The sequence below is a fragment of the Lontra canadensis genome, unplaced genomic scaffold (assembly GCF_010015895.1).
Source record: "Lontra canadensis isolate GAN:19392208 unplaced genomic scaffold, GSC_riverotter_1.0 scaffold7, whole genome shotgun sequence".
Taxonomy (NCBI): Eukaryota; Metazoa; Chordata; class Mammalia; order Carnivora; family Mustelidae; genus Lontra; species Lontra canadensis.
In genome coordinates this window covers 6,661,002-6,682,472 of record NW_022631001.1, presented here as the reverse complement: position 1 = coordinate 6,682,472, position 21,471 = coordinate 6,661,002, and the positions used below count along the sequence as shown (strand labels likewise).

The following is a 21,471-nucleotide window of genomic DNA, read 5'->3' as shown; positions in this document are numbered from 1 at the left end:
CTCCCCAGGATGCTGGGATCATGACTTGATCTGAAGGCAGACACTTAACTGACTGAGCCACCCAGGTGCCCTGCTTTTTTGTTTGTTTCTTTTGTTTGTTTGTTTTGTTTTTTAATTAAAAGTGTAAGAGTGGAAGTGAAATTCCTAATTTCAATGACAAATTGGCTTAAGTAGCTTGAAAATGATTCTGTGAAATTAAAAAAACAAAACACACAAGTAAGGTTTTAGTGTGTAGGAAAGTGTCACTAGGTTGATGGGTACAGTCAAAACTGTCACTGTGGGCCAGGAGGCAAGGCACATGAAACCATCTTTATAGAAGCTTTTATAATCTATACTTGATTTTTAAAAAAAAGATTTACTGTTTATTTGTGGGGGGGGGGGCAGAGGGAGAGGGAGATACAGTCTTAAGCAGACTCCCAGCTGAGCCCAGAGCCCATCTGGGTGGGTGTGTGTGGCGGGGGGGTGGGGGCTGGATCTCAAGGCCCTGAAATCACAACCCTGAGATCAGGGACCTGAGCTCAAACCAGGAGTCTGACACTTAACCCACTGTGCCACTTAGGTGCCCCTACAATCTGTACCTGACTTTTAATGAGAAAGTTCTTCCCGGGAAATTCTAATGGCAAATCCAGGTTTATCTTCTGTATGCATAGCATCAACCATACCTGACAGGATGGCCCCATTCTCAGCAAATCTATTTCTCCTCTAACATCCTATAACTTAATATGACACTAGGCTGGGGGAACCACCATGCACAGCTGTGTTCTACTAAAAGTTCTCTCCCAGCTGCCGCCTCTCCTTAGGTCAGCAGCCCACCTATGGCCTATTGGAATTTCACTGAATAAGAGTTTAATAACTTAAGTGAAGGCCCAAGTTCTGGGTCTAAACCCAGAAATCCAAATTCAAGCTGTAGGGGAAAAAAGGCTCAAGTGACTGTAGAAGTGGATGCCTGGGTTGTGACTCACTGATGCAGGAGGGATTGAGATCCTTATCTTTTACATCCTAAACTTGGGTGCTGTAGTTAATTATCCTGGCCATCATTTTACAGTCCAGAGTGTTCTGCGTCATCTTCATGAGTACAGAAATTCGGTTGTTTCTTCCGTGCTTAGTCAAATGAATAGTGCTGTTCATTCATTCCTTTGACTGAATAGGCAGGAAGTGCCTTGAGCACAAAGGCCACAAGGGCCATACCTTTATCTTCCGCTTACAAGTCCTCCTAGCCCCATACCAAGAAAGCTATGGGCTAGCACTCAGAAGTTATTTCGAGACGGAGGGAGGGAAAAGAATGTTTCCATTGCTCAGAAAATGTTTTATTCCTCCGATCCTCTCCTCGAGAGGCAGGCAAAGGAAACGTTCTTGTGACATCAGGGTTTAACTATCCTCCCTGGAAACTTGGTTTCACAAAATGCACTACCGCTCTGTGGGTCGCGCTGCCGGCCGGTCTCCGCGGGTCTTGAGGTCACGGTCACCGCCACGGTGGCCGCGCCTCAGCCCGCACGTCCCCGCGGCCTCTCGGGCTCCCTCCCTCCGGCAGGCGTCGCTGGCCACAGCAGGGCGGTGAGGAAGGAAGAGCACCCGATCTTCCGTCCCCGCCCCCCCCCGGGGTCTCGGCACCCCCGGCCCTCCTTGCCCAGGAACCCGCGCCTGCTCTGGGGCTCTCCGCACGCGCCCAGCGATGAGCCGAGTCCCCGATCTGCAAGGCGAGGGTGCAGGCCACCGCGACTGAAAGCCGGGGCGCAGCTGGGAGAGAGCCGCGGGCAGGCCCCGGCTCAAGGCCAGGGTGCTGGACGCGCGCAGAAAGGCCCGGGACCCCCGGAGGCGGGATCCCGGGGAGCGGGTGAGCGGCCTGGGCCGCGCGGCGGGGCGTCCGGGAGCTCCGGACGGGGTGGGGGCGGGCGGAGGCGCGGCAGGAAGGGCCCGCGGCAGCCGCGGGGGTCGGGCTGGGGGCACGGTGGAGGGGAGGGACGGGGCGGCGCCCGGCTGGGCTGCCCGGCCGGCTCACCTCGCTCAGGCGGCGCGCCCTGCGGGAACTCGCGGGGAGGAGAGCCAGACCCGCGAGCCTCGGGATTCCGGGACCGCCCTCTCCCGCCCCAGGGCCAGCGGCGAGCGGCAACGACGGCTAGAGCCGCAGCGGCAGCATGAGAGCTGGCTCCGCCGCTCTCCGCCCGCGGACGTGCCTGCGCGCGCCATGGGGGCGCCGTGGGGCCGGGCGGCGGGTCGGGGCTTCGGGCGGCGCCGAGGCCGGGGGTTTCCGCGGGGCGCTTCGGCGCTGGCCGCCGGCCTGCTGTGCACCGCTCTGGCCGCCTACTCCTGCTGGACTCGGCTGCCGCCGCTGCCCTGGGCGTCCCCCGCCCCGCGGCGGCCGGTGGGCGTGCTGCTGTGGTGGGAACCCTTCGCGGGGCGCGACAGCGGCGCGCGGCGGCCCCCGGACTGCTGGCTGCGCTTCAACATCAGCGGCTGCCGCCTGCTCACCGACCGAGCGGCCTATGCGGAGGCCCAGGCGGTGCTCTTCCACCACCGGGACCTCGTGAAGGGCCCCCCCGACTGGCCCCCGCCCTGGGGCGTCCAGGCGCGCGGGACGGAGGAGCTGGAGTTGCGGGTGTTGGACGACGAGGCGGCGGCCGCTGCCGAAGCCCTGGCCACCTCGGGCCTCAGGCCCCCGGGCCAGCGCTGGGTGTGGATGAACTTCGAGTCGCCCTCCCACTCCCCGGGCCTGCGCAGCCTGGCGGGTAACCTCTTCAACTGGACCCTCTCCTACCGGGCCGACTCGGACGTCTTCGTGCCTTACGGCTATCTCTACCCCAGGACCCATCCCAGCGACCAGCCCCCGGGCCTGGGCCCGCCGCTCGCCCGGAAACGGGGGCTGGTGTCCTGGGTGGTGAGCAACTGGGACGAGCGCCAGGCGCGGGTCCGCTACTACCACCAGCTGAGACAGCACGTGGCGGTGGACGTGTTCGGCCGCAGCGGGCCTGGGCTGCCGGTGCCGGACGCCGGTCTCCTGCACACGGTGGCCCGCTACAAGTTCTACCTGGCCTTCGAGAACTCGCAGCACCTCGATTACATCACCGAGAAGTTCTGGCGCAACGCGCTGCTGGCCGGGACCGTGCCGGTGGTGCTGGGCCCCGACCGTGCCAACTACGAGCGCTTCGTGCCCCGCGGTGCCTTCATCCACGTGGATGACTTCCCTAGTGCCTCCTCCCTGGCTGCCTACCTGCTCTTCCTCGACCGAAACCCGGCAGTCTACCGTCGCTACTTCAACTGGCGCCGGAGCTACGCCGTGCACATCACTTCCTTCTGGGACGAGCCCTGGTGCCGGGCCTGCCAGGCTGTGCAGACCGCCAGGGACCGGCCCAAGAGCATACGCAACTTGGCTCGCTGGTTTGAGCGGTGAGGCCGCTCTCCTGTGCGTGTATCCCTGGGGAGGTCAGATGGGCAGCTTTTTGAGCCTCGGCTGTGCATCTCCTGGACTCCTGAATCATGGGACGGAGTTTTCCAGACACCCATTTGTACTCTATGGGGAAATGGTAGTTTCCATATGGCTAATCAATATTACTCAGCGCAAAGACTGGGTGGGAAGAATTCCTGGTTCTCATGGGGTTTTTGCATAAACAGCAGTTGGGCTCTGTCTGCTGTCCCTGAGCATCAGTGTTCACCTGTGAAGGGAGCCCTTCCTTACCGTGTAACTGGTGCAGAGGAGAAGAAATAGCTTATCTACCGGAAGCCTTTGAGTTAGTTGCTCTGGCTTTCCTCATCGGCCCCAGGCCACGTTTGTGGTCTGTGTGGACTCCAAATCTACACTCCCGTTTCACTGCGCCAAGGTGCAGCAAGCCTGGGGTTTAAGAAGGCGCCCTGTTGTGGAACAGTGATAGGACTAGGCCACCGGTGGGTCCTCTTTGTTGAATTCTGAAAAGCCTCATCTCCTAAGAAGAAGGAATATGAGAAGGAGGGTCACCCAAAAATCCATTGACAGTTCCTTAACAAGTCCTTTTTATTCCCCTGCTCTATGAATGCAAAGAAGATGTTAGATTGCCCTTGAAGGGGAGTTCAGATGAATCTATAGGTATACCTCACTTTTACAAATGTATTTTTGAAATGTATTTTTGGAAAGCTGCTTTTAGATCAAGTCCCAATCACTGCTTTAGGAGAGTTCAGAATTTAATGCAGCCCTATGGAGAATCCCTTTGCAATGTGAATGATCATCTAACTTATTTCCTCTGTGTCTATGTTTTTCTATAACTTAAAATTTTTAAGAAGTGTATTGAAATTACAGATGTGAAAATAAAGTGGAAGCAACCTCTCCCCTCTTTCCAGAAAGCCAGCCGTGTTTACAAACAGGAGAAGGAAGCCACGGTGTCACTTTCCACAAAATTACTTGTTCTCATCTATTTCACTGGACCAAAATTTCAGCAGGAACATCAGTCTTCCAGGGGTGCTGATATTACCTGTTTGCAGAACAAGGAAAGATGGTACTGCATTATGGAATCATGGAAGAGGAAAAAAGTATCTGTTAGTGCTAGTTTTTTTCCCCTTCCAGTCAGTTTTTGGTAAACTGTTTAGTTGCTAGGGAGTGGAACTAAATTAGTTTCTGCAGTGAGCTTTCGGTTTTGTTAAAATCCAAATCTGCAACTTTGCTTAGGGCCAGCAGGTTCCCCTCCTGGTCTGCATGGTAGTCAAGTGCATCTTTACCTTCCTAGTATCCTTGATGCAGTATCCTGGGGCCAACTTTGAAAATACATGTTACTGCCTTGGAAAGTTGTTGAATGAATAGCTTAGTAGGTGTCCTCGTGTGCCTGCTCTGTGCCAAACACTGGGCTGCAGGGGCCAGGAAAGACAAAAAAATGTGTAAGGCAAGGAAGGTCCTTTAAAGTCTCCTCGAATTGCCACTGCCAACAAGTAAGTAATTAACTTGATAAATCAGTTGGCAGAACCTATTTGTTTAAAATGACATTCTTTAATGTAATACAGGCTATAGGTCAATAACTAGAAAGCCGGTTGATTTACAGCCTCAAACAATGGTTTCTTTTTCTCCTAGATTTATTATTTTCTTCTAGCTATATTAAGAAATAATTAGCACATGTCACTGTATACGTTGAAGGCATAGAGCATGATGGTTTACATAAAATGTGTGATGGTTATTGCAATACGTTCAGCTAACATCCATTATCTAATACAGATACAATATAAAGAAATCCTCGATTTATTATAATAAGGACCCTCAGCGACTAATTATTATGGGTGTGGTACAAGATTAATCAGGTTTATATAAAGTTCTGCCGTAAACAGCAATTGTGCACTTGATTAGGACAATTAGCTGAATCATAGAGTAAGTACTGTGTCTGCATTTGTTGCAGACTCACTTGAAAGGCTGACTAAAATCCAACCGCTTCAGTTCTTTTTCTTGAAAGGAGAGAGTAAAGGGGTTCCTGGGTGGCTCAGATGGTTGGGTGTCTGCATTCGGCTCCGGTCTCTGGTCGTGGTCCCTGTCATGGTCCCCATCATGGTCCCCATCATGGTCCCCGTTGTGGTCCCGGGGTCCTGGGATCTGGCCTGCATCGGGCTCCCTGCTTGGCGGGATGCCTGCCTTTCCATCTCCTGATGCTTGTGTTTCCTCTCTCACGGTGTCTCTCTGTCATATAAATAAATAAAATCTTAAAAAAAAAAAAAGAAATTAAAGCCCACCGATAAAATTGCTTTATTTAAATATTACAGTGTGGGTGGCATTACAAATTATTAGCTAGCCAATAAAGAAAAAGTTAAAAATTCTATTCTTTTAAAAAAATACTTTATTTGAGGGAGAGAGAGCACACATGAGCGTGAGCACGAGTGGGTGGAGGGGCACAGGGAGAGGGAGAAGCGAACTCAGATAATGACCTGAACTAAAGTCAGAGTCATTGACTGAGCCACCCAGGTGCCCAGAAAAATTCTTTTCTTGAAAATGAGTATTTATGAGATACTGGTGTTAACGGGGAATCTACATGGGGCACCGGGAGAGTGGATTTTGGAGGTAATCTGGCTTAGATTTGATTCCAGCTGTGTGACCTCTGCAAATTAGTAATAACCTTGAACCTCAGATTCCTTATCTAGAAAATGGAGGAGGACAATACTTCACAGCTCATCGTGAGCATTTGGGGAAGTAAAATAAATAAAGATGCCTAACACATAGCAGTCAGTTGGCAAAGAGAAATTTTTTCTTTGCCTTTTTTTTTTTTTTTTTTGCGGTGATTTCAGGGTTCCTCCTTATGTGTTTGTATGTCTACAGTTCTCAACATATATTTCAGGATATATCTGAAATAAAAAGGGGCCTCATACTGTATTTCAAATGTATCCCTAAAGCTAAACCATATGATTTCAAGAATCACCATTGTTACTTAGATTGAACTTGCATTTTCAGACTAGGAGGAAGCACCTATGCTTGCTTTGAAAAAAAAAAAATTATCAAATTACATAGCTACATGAGTAACTATTATTTTACCATGCTTTTCTTGGTGGTAAGTCTATTTAAAACTGACCATATTTATTAAATATTTTGCTGAAGGAAGGTATACTTGAATTTTTACTTACGTGCAAATTCTGGGTATAGAAGGAACAATATTTTTTAGACTGATCTTGTCAGAGTAAGAAATACAGCAGTTGCTCATTTTATGTTGTTTTTCATACTCTTAAATTGAGTAGGTTAAAATTCATATGCCCAAAGTGCATTGTACTCAGTCAAGTGCTACAGAGTTCCAGTACACTCTAGATCTTCAAAGTTCTAGAGCAGGGTGAGCAAACCCGCTGTAAAGGGCCAGAGTAATTATTGCTGGCTTTGGAGGCCATCTAGTTTCTGCTGCTGCTAAACTCTGCTGATGTAAGGGCAAAAGCAGCCTTTGCCAATACTAAACAGTTGGAGGGGCCTGGTTTTGGCCGTGGTTTGTCAATGCTGTGCAAGACTTCCAGCCATAGAAGGAATTTGGGAACCCACCTGATGGGTATTTCTTAGAAGGGATTTAAGAATTGGAATGAAGGGATTTTGGAGGCAAATATTCCTGGGTTCCAGATCAGCTTTGCAACATTTCCTAATTGTCTTATCTTGGGTACATCATCTAAGCCTTCTGTGTTTTGATAGTCCCATTTCTAATTGAAGGTAATCATCTATAGTTTACGGAGGTTTTGGAATAATTAGATCAGACACTTAAAGTCCTTGGTTTAGTGTCTGGCACATAGGAAGCACCTGGAAGATGTTTGCTGTGACTATCACCAGTCCATTGTACAAAGGAAGGAGTCCAGACGTGCCTAAGTTTACGGTCATAGTGGCAGAACCAGCTGTGCTTATCACAGGTCAAACCCCTTTGAGCCTCTGTCACTTGAACTGCAAAGTGAGGGGGTTGGACAACGTCTTTTTGGGGGATCTCCTAGTTTCACTTGCCATCATTCTGTCGACTGGCACCCCAGGGCTTAAGAACTAATTCACCTCCCCATGAGCCTTCCTTACAGTCTGAAAATGACTTCCTGCCCAGCAGCAGTAAACTGGCAGAAAGTCAGGCAGCAGAAAACCCGGCAGCAGAAAGGGAGAGACTGGTTTAGCGTAAAAACATGCATCTATATATATGACACACACACATATATCCAAGTGTCACCTGCCTTAGATATGAGAGAAGGGAGCCAAGTTCTTGGTAATTGGTATGGTGAATAATCGCATTTAATGTGCTTCACGTCATTTTTGGATGTATCTCAGGGACTTTTTATGCTGCACATTCTTATACCAAATGAAGTATTTATGTATGCGTGTTCAGATTATTTTGGTAAAATGATTAAAGTGTTGAGATGGAAAGCGACTCCTTGTTTATAATATCTATCCCCCAGGCACTGATATGTACAACCGGGACATGTGGGGTGTTTATTGGTTGAGGGGTTTCTGTAAGGTCATCAGTCCTGGATTAGTCACTAAAGTGTGATGGTTTTATCTCTTCCGAGATGTGCCAGGTCTAATTCAGCTCGTCCTCTTTTCTTTCTTGCCTGGCTTCTTCACTTGAACCTGGTGACTTGTCCCCAAGAACATAAGTAGGGTTTTCCTTTCTCTCATTCCAATTTATTTTACTAAGTGCTCCAACACACTCCTGTTTGGTAAGCTGAATAATGCCATTTTAATCGAATTTATTTTATTTTTAAAGATTTTATTTATTTATTTGACAGACGGAGACCACAGAAAAGCAGGCAGAGAGAGAGGAGGAAGCGGGCTCCCTGCTGAGCAGAGAGCCTGATTCGGGGCTCGATCCCAGGATCCTGGGATCATGACCTGAGCCGAAGGCAGGGGCTTCAATCCACTGAGCCACCCAGGTGCCCCGAATAATGCCATTTTAAAAGAGAATAAAGACTGGGAACAGGATGGTGGGCAGAGGCATCCTTCTTAACAGCTGATGCTTAAATGATTGAAAAGGGAAAAACATCAAATATTTTCTCTGCATTCCTTTCTCCAACACAAACACACACACACACACACACACACACACACACACACACTGATGTGTTCATTTCAGTAGATTGTGAAAAGTGATGATGACCAGTGGAGAGTAGGAGCAGGCATGATAAGGGGATTCAAAAGTGAGGACTCAATAGTGAATAATAAATGAGTGCAAAGGAGGGTGCCCCAGAAAGTCGGACAGCTGGTGATCATATGTGGGAAGTGCAGACAAAAAAGGAAAAGGCAAAGACATTGAAGTAATGGAGTGAAGTGTTCGAAGAGCAAGTGAGAAGAGCAAATAGAAAAGAAGGAGAGGGAAGATAAGCAGTAACTGACATGTAAAGAGGACCAAGGAGGAACAGAGGCGCAGAGAATGAGGGAATAGAGTAAACTCTCCATTTGGTGCCATGTTCTGAAAGGCAAGCTTTGTTCCACCTTGAAATACAGCATTTGTTGGCACACGGGAAGTGAAATCAAGAAGTCTGAACTCACCGACGGGGAAAGTCAGGACCTTAACAAGGAGTACACTAACATTTCAGCAGATACAGAAAACTGTCCCCTGATTTCATTACAAGAGATTCTTGAACTCTTGTGAATGCTTCTTTTTTATCTTGCAAAACCCACTTTTGTTGCAGGTTTCTGTTTGTTCATTTTTTTTTCTTCCTGTTTTTGTTCTTTTAATTCCTGGTTGGCATACTTCAAGTGTACTCAGTATCTACTTGTAGAGAAATTTATTATTTTTTTTATGTAGCCATAATCACCGAATGACTCCTTTGAAAAAGAGCCCAAGGGAAATAAGAGACTCAGTACATTGGACGGACTAGTTTCATGGGGAACCCTGTGACAAAACTATTTCAAGTAAGGGGTACAGGATTGGATTTTTGAGATCTTTTAATTCATGGGTTTTTTTTTTTAAAGGTTTATTTATTTATTTTAGAGAGAGAGAGTGTGTGTGTGTGTGTGTGTGTGTGTGAGTAGGAGGGAGGGCAGAAGGAGAGAGAGAGAGAGAATCCTTAAGCGGACTCTCTTCCCCTACATGAGGCTCAATTCCAGGACCAAGAAATCATGACCCGAGCCAAAATCAACAGTCAAATGCCCAACAAACTGAGCCATCCAGGTACCCCTCAAATTCCTGTTTTTAAAATATATAGACTTTATGGGGTGCCTGGGTGGCTCAGTGGGTTAAAGCCTCTGCCTTCCGCTCGGGTTGTGATCCCAGGGTCCTGGGATTGCCGCTCGGGTTGTGATCCCAGGGTCCTGGGATTGAGCCCCGCATTGGGCTCTCTGCTCAGCAGGGAGCCCGCTTCCTCCTCTCTCTCTGCCTGCTTCTCTGTGGTTTCCGTCTGTCAAATAAATAAATAAAATCTTTAAAAAAAATAAATAAAATATATAGACTTTTATCTAAATATACTAAAAAATATTGCCCTGTTAGACCATGAGTGCTAAACATTTTAATCTGAGTTGTTTTTAAGAGCGGAGAAAAATGGGCTATTCAACACTTCATGAACATTTCTTTAAAAAAAAAAAAGATTTTATTTGTTTATTTTGAGAAAACACAAGCAGGGGAAGGGGACGGAGGGAGAGGGAGAGAGAACCTCAAGCAGGCCGAGTGCAGAGCCTGACTCAAGGCTCTATCTCACAACCCTGAGGTCATGACCTGAGCCAAAATCAAGAGTTGACCTCTTAATCCACTGAGCCACCCAGGCGCTCCATTAACACACATTTCTTGTGAGGTCACAGACTAAGTCTTTTTTTTTAAATCTTGACAGAGATCACAAGTAGGCAGAGAGGCAGGCAGAGAGAGAGGAGGAAGCAGGCTCCCTGCTGAGCAGGGAGCCCGATGTGGGGCTCGATCCCAGGACCCCGAAATCATGACCTGAGCTAAAGGCAGAGGCTTTAACCCACTGAGCCACTCAGGTGCCCCCACAAAGTCTTTTTGATGTTCTTCCCCCAGATGTACTTCTGGTCTCAACACTTACCTACCTGATTATTTTCACTAATACTCCAGTTAAAAATAAATGTCATTATGAAGTATTGCCTTCAAAATGACTAATCTCTATAGGGATTTTGCTCTCCTAGCAACTAGGAACAGCTTGCCCCTACCCACTGATTTTTTCTCAGTAGGTAAACATTTCAGAAATTTCTGTTGCACTACCTGAAACTTAGTCTGAGATACAATTAAGCACAGTTATCTTAGTGATCAAGTCTTTAGATAAAAATGAATCTTATCTAATAATTTATCATGGCTCTTTCTTGGAGAGGTACAAATTTGTGGCTTTTAAACAAGAATTGTTTGCCAGAAGTTCACTAATATTTATTACTTATTAGACTCCTACTAAACACAGGGTGCTTTCCATATATTTTTCCCCTTTACATTGAAGCCATTGTGGTAGGCAACCTCTAAGACGACATTCATTGGTCCCCCACCGCTGGTATCCACGCCCCTGTGTCATTATCTCCCTTTGAGTGTGGTCTGGATTTATAGACTCAATTACTTTTTTTTTTTAAGATTTTATTTATCCATTTATTTGAGAAAGGAGGAGCAGAAGTAGGGTCAGAAGGAGAGGAACAAGCAGAAATCTCTAAGGTGGGGGTGGGAAGTGAACCCATGACCCTGAGATCATGACCTGAGCTGAAATCAAGTGTTGGATGCCCAACGGACTGAGCCACCAGGTGCCCCTTTAGGGACTCATTTCTAACGAATAGAATATGGCTGAAGAGTAAGGCTGAAACTTTGAAATATGGTTACTAACAGTTTGGTTTTCTGTCTTGGGAGCCCTTTCTTGCTTTCTAGCTTGCTGGCTCTGAGAGAAGCCAGCTGACATGGCGTGAGCTGCCTTGTGTCAAGAGACTGAGGAAGGCCTGGGAAATTCATATAAGTTGCCCTCAGTCCACCAGCTCAAGAGCAACTGAGTGCTGCCAACCAGATGAGTGAGCTTAGAAGCAGTTCTTCCCAAGTTGAGCTTTCAGATGTGTCCTCACACTCCGCTACCACTTTTTTTTTTTTTTTTAAAGATTTTATTTATTTATTTGACAGAGAGAGAGAGCACAAGTAGGCAGAGAGGCAGGCAGAGAGAGGAGGAAGCAGGCTCACTGCTGAGCAGAGAGCCTGATGCGGGGCTCAATCCCAGGACCCTGAGATCATGACCCGAGCTGAAGGCAGAGGCTTAACTCACTGAGCCACCCAGGCGCCCCACTCCGCTACCACTTTAAGGGCAACATCAGGAGCGACTGTAAGTCGGAGGCCCCCAGGTGCACCACGCCTGCATTCCTGACCCACAGAATCTGTGAGATGATGTTTCTCGTTTTAGGGTTTGGAGGTATTCGTTGTGTAACAATAGCTGACAAACGCCATCATTAACCCTATTTTAGAGATAAGAAAACTGAGAATCAAACTGGATAATCATTTATGAAGATAATACCTGAGCCCAGATTCTGGCTCTGTTTGGTTCCAAATCTTTCTTTTACTAGTATCCTGCTTTTCACTAAGTCTCATTCTTGTATTGACTGTGATGTAGGCTCCTCTGTCCTGGTTATTTCACTTGAGTTTCACTAGTCCTCAGCTACTGATACGGGTAATCTTCTTAAGTCCTGTCTGTTTGGGATATGGGGCATATACTCAGCACTGGCTTACCAGGGAGCTTGCTGGGACTTCCATGGCTGGGCATTTGGAAAGACATTTGGTTAGATTAGTTTTGCCTACTCACTCACTAGAAGCAAGGCCTTTGGTTGCGTGCCAACAACCCTTACTATAGTATCTCCTAGAGCCTGGAGACCTCATGTGAGGGCTGATATCAAGCTAACAGCAGTTGTGATCTTCTGGACTAAGTACAAGAGTCTCCAGGTGGACAGGATGAAGGTCCAGACAGGTAACTGCAACCTAGCTAGTTAAGATGTTTGGTCCATGTGATTTAAAGCAGGATCTCCATCCCATGCTAGAGCCCAGTCCCTAGAGGGAGGAGGTTGGTTAGAGCTAGAGAAGATTCCAGGTCTTCTGAGCAGAGCTGGGGTGAGAGAGGCTGGAAAACACAACTGGTCTTCTCGACTGGTCCCTCTGGTGCCAGGTTCCTCATGACACTAGCTTTCTAGCTCTCTGCATTCTCAGTGATGGAATGACAGTGAATACTGGCCACATGAAGAAGTAGTGCTGGCCCTCAAGCAGCGTGTAGCTGAAGAGAGCATTGATTTCAGCTCCCGACTCACTGTAACCACAGCTCTAGATTTTCCCAGATCCCCCAATTTACAATATTTTGTCATGGATGCACATTCATCCCATTTCCTAATACTAGATTTTAAAAAGATACCATAAGTTTCTGCCATCTGTGGTACATTCCCCAATTCAAACGTGACAAAATCCTTTTGGCGATGAGTGAATGGAAAGAAAAAGGGTATGTGTGTGTTGGAGGCCAGAGAGATGTTGCTGAGCTGCCTACTGGTGCTTTGATTATTTTTTTGCTTTTAGAGAACCAGAAATTTAGGGATTAAGGGTTTTTCTGTGTTCAGGAGATGCTCTCTTGGATTGAATCTGAAAAATCTGAATACACTAAAAAAAAGGTTTGCAAAGGGATTTAATAGCAGTCTATAGAATTTTGTCTCAGTACGCATTTTGATGTGGTATGGATTTATGGATTTCCTACATGAAATCTAAAACTTCTCTAAAACTGTGACACTAGAATGTTGTCTAGCTCTTAAATATCAGCTGTTTGTCCTAGAGTCATAGCTCTGGACTTATGTTCATATATCAGGTGTCTTTGTTCTAGAATTATGTTTCTATTATTAATAGGTTTGTATTATTTAAACTGTAGGCAAACACAAATAACTAGAAGCTATGAGCAAATGTGGGCAATAGTTCCAGTTAGCAGAACTCAGAATCATTGCACTGACCTTCAATAGTGTTTTAACACTAACAGCCTGACAATTGGTTGCTTTGCTTTTCATACCATATTATATGCATATTTATCATAATCATTTATATTACTTGAATTGCATATTGTACCAACTTACTAAGTTTAAGAGTATCTGGGAGAAAGCATTGTTATGCCAAAAGTACATTTTAAAAGTATTTTTTTTGAAGATCTTATTTATTTATTTGACAGACAGAGATCACAAGTAGACAGAGAGGCAGGCAGAGAGAGAGAGGAGGAAGCAGGCTTCCCGCTGGGCAGAGAGCCCAATGTGGGGCTTGATCCCAGGGCCCCGGGATCATGACCTGAGCCGAAGGCAGATGCCGTAACCCACTGAGTCACCCAGGTGCCCCTTAAAAGTATTTTTTAATTATTAGATTTTTCCCTCATGCATGGTTATTTAATTTATTCATTTTGCTTAATTCATCTAAGCCTAGCTCTCTGTCCCCGTTAATTATCTAAGTAGAGCATAGTGTCCTTTTCTGCCCATTCCCTGCCACTTCTCCTTTTTCTCAATGCAGAGGAGGAAGATTACAGTTATATTTTAGCTATTTGATGCTATTTTTGAGATTAAATGTGGGCCTATAGAACCATGATCAAACTGGAACAGTACATAGTAACTGTCTGATTTGCTGGTCATCTTGACGTTGTCTAAGCCATGAGACTTGTATTTCCTGAAAGGTGCTGCCATATAGACGATCCACAGCCAAGCAATGTTAAAATATGCGAGTCCCCTCCAACCCCATATGTACTATTTTCTGCAGCTATTATAATCTAACTTAATCGGTATGCATTTCATATCTGAAAACAGGGAGTGGTGGTGGGATAACTAGAAATCCAAAATCAGTCCATCAGATTTATTGATGAATGAGAAAGTAGAGAAATATACATTTACATACTTATTTTATAGCTTTTATTGATGTATCCAGCCATCGTTCATCCATCCACATCCATCCACTCAGCCATTCATGTAATCAATACATATTTTCACGTAATAGGTATCATGCCAGACTCTAGACACAGAGGTGAAAAACGTGGTCCCTGTCCTCAAGGAGATGACAGGCTAGAAGCAGACACAAATGAAGCAATGATTTTCAGTGGACTGATTAGAATCAGAGCACAGGAATGTATGAAGCGTAATGGGAGCACAGATGAGGGCTGTCAACTTCTGCTTGGGTGCTGAGAGTGAGCAGAGATCATGGAAAGTGTCCCTTGATTTTGAGATGTTTGAGTGAGTCCTTAAGTATGAAGAGGAGTTACCAGCACACTTTCGAAGCGAAGAGAAGAGGTACGTATTTAGGAGGAACTAGAATAGGCAGAGCCTGTAAGTATGAGAGAATATGGTGAGTTAGAGGAATACTGTGTCATCCTGGACAGGAAGACAAGGGCATACTGGGGCAGGAGGAATGTAAGGGGGCTAGAGACCATTCTAGAGAGCAAATCAGGATCTGATCGTGAAAAGTCTTATAAATGAAGCTAAGAATTTTGGATTGCTTCCCAAAAGGGGAGAGAACCATCAAAGGCTTCCTTTTGGTTTGCCTGAAGTAAATGTCAAAGAGGAGCCATGGCCTGCCTTTGCGGCTGCTTCCTCATTTTACAGATTTCTGAGCAGATAGCCATCTTAGATGTTCACTTCCTTGGGCTCATTTGCATGTCTGAAATCTAATGAAATGTAGATTTCATTAATGAAAACTAATGAAATGTTAGTTCAGGTAATTCACTCCAGTGATTCTGATGGCACAGCACTGCCGGTGCCCCTCCAGGATCCAGGAAACAAGTCTTGCGGTCAAGTTCCATCATTCCCTACATTTTCATTCTGCCTCTTTGGGCACAGTCTCCCCCCACCCCACCTGGTTTTAGCAACGCCTGATCTGTTCTCTATTGCCATATTTTGCTTTTTGCTAAAACATCATAAATAAAACTGAGCACTAGGTAGACTTTCAATTTGGCTTCTTTGGCTTAGCATAATGCATTTGGCCCACTTCAATATTATTGCATGGATCAGTAGTTCTTTTAAAAATTTTATTTAAATTCGGGTGCCTGTGTGGTTCAGTTGGTTGGGAGACTGCCTTTGGCTTGGGTCATGATCCCAGGGTCCCCGGATCGAGTTCCGCATCGGGCTCCCAGCTTCATGCAGAATCTGCTTCTCCCTCTGACCTTCCCCCCTCTCATGCTCTCTCTCTCACTCATTTCAAATAAATAAATAAAATCTTTAAAAATTTTTATTTTCTTTAAATTCAATTAATTAACATATACTGTATTATTAGTTGCAGAGGTAGAGTTTAGGTCTTCATCAGTTGCATACAACACCTACTGCTCATTCCATCACGTGCCCTCCTTAATGCCCATCACCCAGTAACCCTATCCCTCCACCCTCTTCCCCCCCAGCAACCCTCAGTTTGTTTCCTAGAGTTAAGAGTCTCTTATGGTTTGTTTCTGTCTGATTTCATCTTATTTTATTTAAGTAGTTCCTTTTTATTGCTGAAGAGCAGTCCATTAAATCTTTGTATATTCTGTATACATGTTCTTTACCTTTGTGTGTGTGTTTGATAGACTTTCTATTTTAGTTTTTTTTTTTTAATATTTTATTTCTTTATTTTAGAAAGAGAGAGAGAGAGCAGAGAGGGAGAGAGGGAGACACAGACTCCCTGCTGAGCAGAGTCCCACATGGGGCTTGAACCCAGGACCTTGAGATCCTGACCTGAGCTGAAGGCAGACGCTTAATGACTGAGCCACCCAGGTGCCCCAACTTTCTGATTTAGAGCAGTTTTAGTTTCACAGCAAAATTGAGAGATAAGTACAGAGATTTCCCAGATGTCCCCTCACCCTCATTGTCAATATCTCCCACCGGAGTGATACATTTGTTACAACTGATGAGCCTGCACTGATACACTGATAATCACCCAGTCTGTTTACATTAGGGTTCACTTTTGGTGTTGTACATTTTATGAGTCTGGACAAATGTCTAATGACGTGTATGCACCATTACAGTTTCATACAGAGTAGTTTCACTGCCTTAAAAATCCTCTGTGCTTTACCTCTTCAGCCCCCACCCCTCAAGCTCCTGGCCACCGCTGATCTTTCTACTGTCTCCATAGCTTGGCTTTCTATAATATCATACGGTCAGAATCATACAGTATTAGCCTTTTCAGATTGGCTTCTTTCATTTACTAATACGCATTTAAGATTCTTCTACGTTTTTTAATGGCTTGAGAGCCCAATTCTTTTTAGCACAGAACAATATTCCATTGTCTGGATAGACCATGGTTTCTCTATCCATTCACCTACCAAAGGACATCTTGATTGCTTCTGAGTTTTGGCAATTATGAGTATGAGTAAGACTGCGATAAACATCCATATACAGCTTTTGAGAATGTAAGTGTTCAACTCCTTTGGGTAAATACTAAGGAACTCAATTACTGGATCATATGGTAAGAGGTGGCTTATTTAAGTTTGTCCCTTGAACCGTACCACTTATCCATAATCTCCCAGGTTTTAAAAATGAGTAGAAATAATAATAATAATAACAATAATACTTATTATTATTATTATTTTGAGAGAGTGAGAGAAAAAGGATGCAATTGGGGTGGCGGAGGGGAAGAGGCAAAGTGAGAGAGGGAATCTTAAGCAGGCTCCATGCCCAGCGTAGAGTCTGATATGGGGCTCAGTCTCATGACCCTGACCCTGAGATCTTGACCAGAGCTGAAATCAAGAATCAGAGGCTTAACTGACTGAGCCACGTGGATGCCCCAAGAAATGATTTTATTGTTGCCTTAGTAACTACAACTACATTCTTCTTCTTTGTTGTTGTTATTTAAAGGTCTGACAATACTGTCCTTTTTCTTGATGTACTGGGAAGAAGATGGTTCAAGATACTCCTGTCTGGGAGACAAATATGGCCCGTGGGCCAACTTTGTGTGGGACCATTCTTGGCTTTAAGTCAGTACCACTGTCTGGGTCAGGACACTTAGTAGACAACTCCATACTAATAACTAGGCAAGTCCTGTTATTCATTTATTGAGAAGGACTGATACGGTATAAAGATCATTAGTTCGTATAGTACTGGCAGCTTGCTCTTAAATTCTTATTCTGTAAAGCAAATCAGCGAGACTGACTATAGACTGCTTACTTTGTTTTCACTTAGCCGTGTATCTGTTTGAGTCTTCAGGGCATAAACACTTTGCCTGCATTATTTTCTGAGTCACACTTTTTTTTTTTTTTAAGATTTTATTTATTTATTTGACAGACAGAGATCACAAATAGGCAGAGAGGCAGGCAGAGACAGGAAGGGAAGCAGGCTCCTGGCTGAGCAGAGAACCCGATGCGGGACTTGATCCCAGGACCCTGGGATCATGACCTGAGCCGAAGGCAGAGGCTTTAACCTACTGAGCCACCCAGGCGCCCCTGAGTCACACTTTTAAATGAGCTTCTGTTTATCATGCTCCATACATATCTGAACAAAGAATCCTTAGTAAGGCAGATACATTTTTTAAAATTTCAATAATAGATCCATTTGCTTCTTTCTTTTATACCTTACCGTATTGTATTTATTCTTTCCACCAGTCTTAACAGATAAATTCCTCTTGGAAAAAGAAACAAATGTCTGTGCTCATTACATCTAACTTATTTTAGTTGAAAGCATTTTTACTTGCCAGCAGTCCTCTAGAATGAGTAATAAAGTTCCAAACTTTTTTTCATATTTCATAATAAATAAAATAATTGAAAATATTATAGAGTACTCTTGGAAATTAGTCATACCCAATTCCTTCTTTAAAGGTTTAACAAGGTACTTTATGGCCTAGTAATTCCATAAGCATGTAGCATACATCATAAACCAGAAACCACAATTATTTAGACATCAGTTTTGGCAGAGCGGCTGTTCTGCTTGAAATTCCATTTACATTCTTTTGGGATTATGGGTGTAATGTCTCGCTTTATTTATTATGTATGCTAGTCCTGGACTAGACTCTGAGCAGTGAGCAAGTTGAACTAAGTAAGCAAGATACAAGTTTCCGTGTGTCATAACGCACGAGAGTGAATAATTTTTTGTCTTATGTTAGTAATCTGCTTTCATACGTGCCAAAATTGCTGAGTCATTTGGGAAACAAGATTAAAGAGTTAGAATGCAAATTCTTTACAAAAAAAAAAAAAGTGAAGCAATGGGACAGTATTAATCAGAGAAGAAAAAGTGATGGGGAGTTTCCTCCTGGTCTTCAAGCATCTTCAATCATCTAACAAATAATTTTGCGAGGCGCTGGGACCAGAGTAGTTGCTGGGGATAAAGTATCAAGTATACAAAGTTCAAGTTCTCTTGGTGGAACCATATGGAGGGAATGAAAAGTGTACAAGTAACACAATAAATAAAATAATTTTCTATAGCACCTGAGGGCTCAGGATGTTCAGGATGATATCCAGCATCTTTTATCTTTCCGGGAGCCCAAAGAGAAAACAGGTTTTGCACCATAGAATAGGAAAGAAATTCCTTTTGCAGGGAGAGTAGGTAGGGGTTGCCCTAAGGGGGCAAAGCAGCAAAGAGAAGGTGAATGTTACTGAACCTGCTATGGAGCCATCTAAGCCGGATACTTTCTCACATGTGTGAGAGTCTCTATTTTACAATCACAACACACCCTGTGAGTTAACTTTTTTTTTTTTTTAAGATTTTATTTATTTATTTGGCACAGAGAGAGATCAGAAGTAGGCAGAGAGGCAGGCAGAGAGAGAGGAGGAAGCAGGCTCCCTGCCGAGCAGAGACCCTGTGGCGGGGCTCCATCCCAGGACCCCGGGATCATGACCTGAGCCGAAGGCAGATGCCGTAACCCACTGAGCCACCCAGGGGCCCCCTTGTGAGTTAACTTTTATGATCCCCATTTTGCAGATAACGAAGCGGCCACTTACTTGCTTAGGGCTGCATATCTCATCACTGCTGAGCTGGGGTTGATTCTCTTGGACTCTAAGGCCACTTGTTTTCACTGTGCATGGTCTTGAGTGCTTGGAGATGAAATATTGCCATTCTAAATCTTTCAGCTTGTGCATAGGAGTCCTTAAGTAGCTTCTTGCTCAAAAGTAAGGAAAGAGACTGAGTCTCACACCTGTTTTTTTAAGGAGGAGAGTCTAGTTTTTAATAGGACTTAGTGTGAGATACCACTATATAAAACAGATAAAGCAGACCAGCCCTGCTAGATTTGGGGTGCATTGTTAAGAGCTCACCCCCCTTCTGATGAATCCCCCTCAGTGAAGCTCCACTGTGATTCAGGAACTTTCTCCTTGCCTAGTGGTGGACATTTTAAAAATAGTTACTAAGAAACAAAGTGAATAAAGCCAAGTACTGATAGGAGGGAAACAAAGAGGAAACAGAAAGGGGTAAGTCAGGAGACTCAACTCATCCCCACAGGGTGGGAATCTTTAGATATTCATTTAAAAATGGGATGAATAAGGGTGCCTGACTGGCTCAGTTGGAGGAGCACGTGACTCTTGATCTCAGGGTCATGAGTTCAAGCCCCACGTTGGGTGAAGTGATTGCTAAAATAAATAAATAAGTAAATTTAAAAAAAAATGGGATGAATAAAATGGATATCTGTGGGGTTAAAACAATTTAATACAGCACTACCTAATGTTGGGTGGGACAAAGGGACTCCCTACTGCTCTCCCAACGTTAAAGGGCCCCAAACAAGTCTACTCTATTTACCCCTGTTTGGAGAAACTCAGGAAGTTAAAATGCAGGGATTGCAAGGAGGAAACTTGACCAGCAATACCCCGGGGCAACAAGCCAATTAAACAAGTTAAAGAGTCACCAAAGGGCCTGGGCCCCTTGTTCAACTCCCAGCTGGGAACCCAAAGCCTTTTGCACAAGAGGGTCAGGGGAGTGGAGAGGAGAAGTTCCCACGATTCTTTGATTCAGGAGTCCCACAGACTGTGGTACCAAAATCCACTGGTGAGGCCCTCACTCAGGGTACAGTTAGTTTTGAGAGCATGTAAAGTAAGGGTCTGTAAAATGATGAAAAAAACTAGAATGTTGAACCAGGCTTTATGTGAAGTAACTGTGTCTCATTGCTGATCTTAGGAGGAAATTAACCAGTATTTGTTTTGTTTTGTTTTTTGTTTTTGTTTTTTTAAGATTTTATTTATTTATTTGACAGGCAGAGATCACAAGTAGGCAGAGAGGCAGGCAGAGAGAGTAAGGAGGAAGCAGGCTCCCTGCCCAATGTGGGGCTCAATCCCAGGACCCTGAGACCATGACCTGAGCTGAAGGCAGAGACTTTAACCCACTGAACCACCCAGGTGCTCCAATAACCAGTGTTTTGCCATGAAGTATGTTTGCTATAGTATTTCTCATATTTATGAGAATAGAATTTCCTTCTACTATTAGTTTATTGAGTGTTCTTTTTGTCATAAAAGGGTTCCAGATTTTATCAAATACTTTATTTTTTCCATCTGTTGAGGTAAGCATGAGTTTTTCTTTTTTATTATTTTATTATATTATTTATTATTTTATTAATATGGTATATTATGTTAATTGATTTTTTGGATGTTAAACCAATTTTACATTCCTGGAATAAATTCCACTTAGTCATGTGTATATTTCTTTTTATTTGTTGCTAGGTTTAATTTGCTATATTTTCTTGAGGATTTCTGTGTCTATACTCAGGTATTGGCTTTTCTATCCTTGTGATATCTTTGTCTGGTTTTGGTGTCTGATTAATACTGTCCTCATAGAATGAGTTGGGTAGTGTTCCCTCCTCTTCTTTTTGGAAGTTGTTTGTAAATAATCATTATTAATTCTTTAAATATTTAATAATTTAAATATTTAATTATTTAATTAAATATTTAATTTAATAATTTAAATATTTAAATAATCATTATTAATTCTTTAAATATTTCGTCAGTGAAGCTATTTATCCTAGGCTTTTTGAGGGGGCGGGGGGAGAGGATAGTTTTTGGTTATTGATTGATTCAATCTTTTATCTTGTTATAGATATATTCATACCACCTGGTTCTCCTCGAGTGAGTTTAGTACTTCGTCTTTCTATGAATTTGTCTATTTTGTCTAAGTTATCTAATTTCTTGGAAAATAATTGTTCATAATATTCTTTTATAAATCTCTTTATTTCTCTGTGGTCAGTCATAATGTTC

General features: G+C 44.3%; 2 protein-coding genes across 2 annotated transcripts in view; both read left to right on the top strand.

The window, feature by feature from the left end:
• Positions 1–1,729: 1,729 nt before the first annotated feature.
• Positions 1,730–21,471, top strand: part of PIWIL4 (piwi like RNA-mediated gene silencing 4) — an 82,803-nt gene continuing 63,061 nt past the window's right edge. Inside the window, exon 1 of the mRNA XM_032852779.1 lies at positions 1,730–1,834. The gene's annotated coding sequence lies outside the window, so the exon portion shown is untranslated. The remainder of the gene's footprint in view (positions 1,835–21,471) is intronic.
• Positions 1,909–4,294, top strand: FUT4 (fucosyltransferase 4). The gene has a single exon (XM_032852780.1). It carries the CDS (start codon positions 2,186–2,188, stop codon positions 3,386–3,388), a length of 1,203 nt encoding a protein of 400 aa, XP_032708671.1. The 5' UTR covers positions 1,909–2,185; the 3' UTR covers positions 3,389–4,294.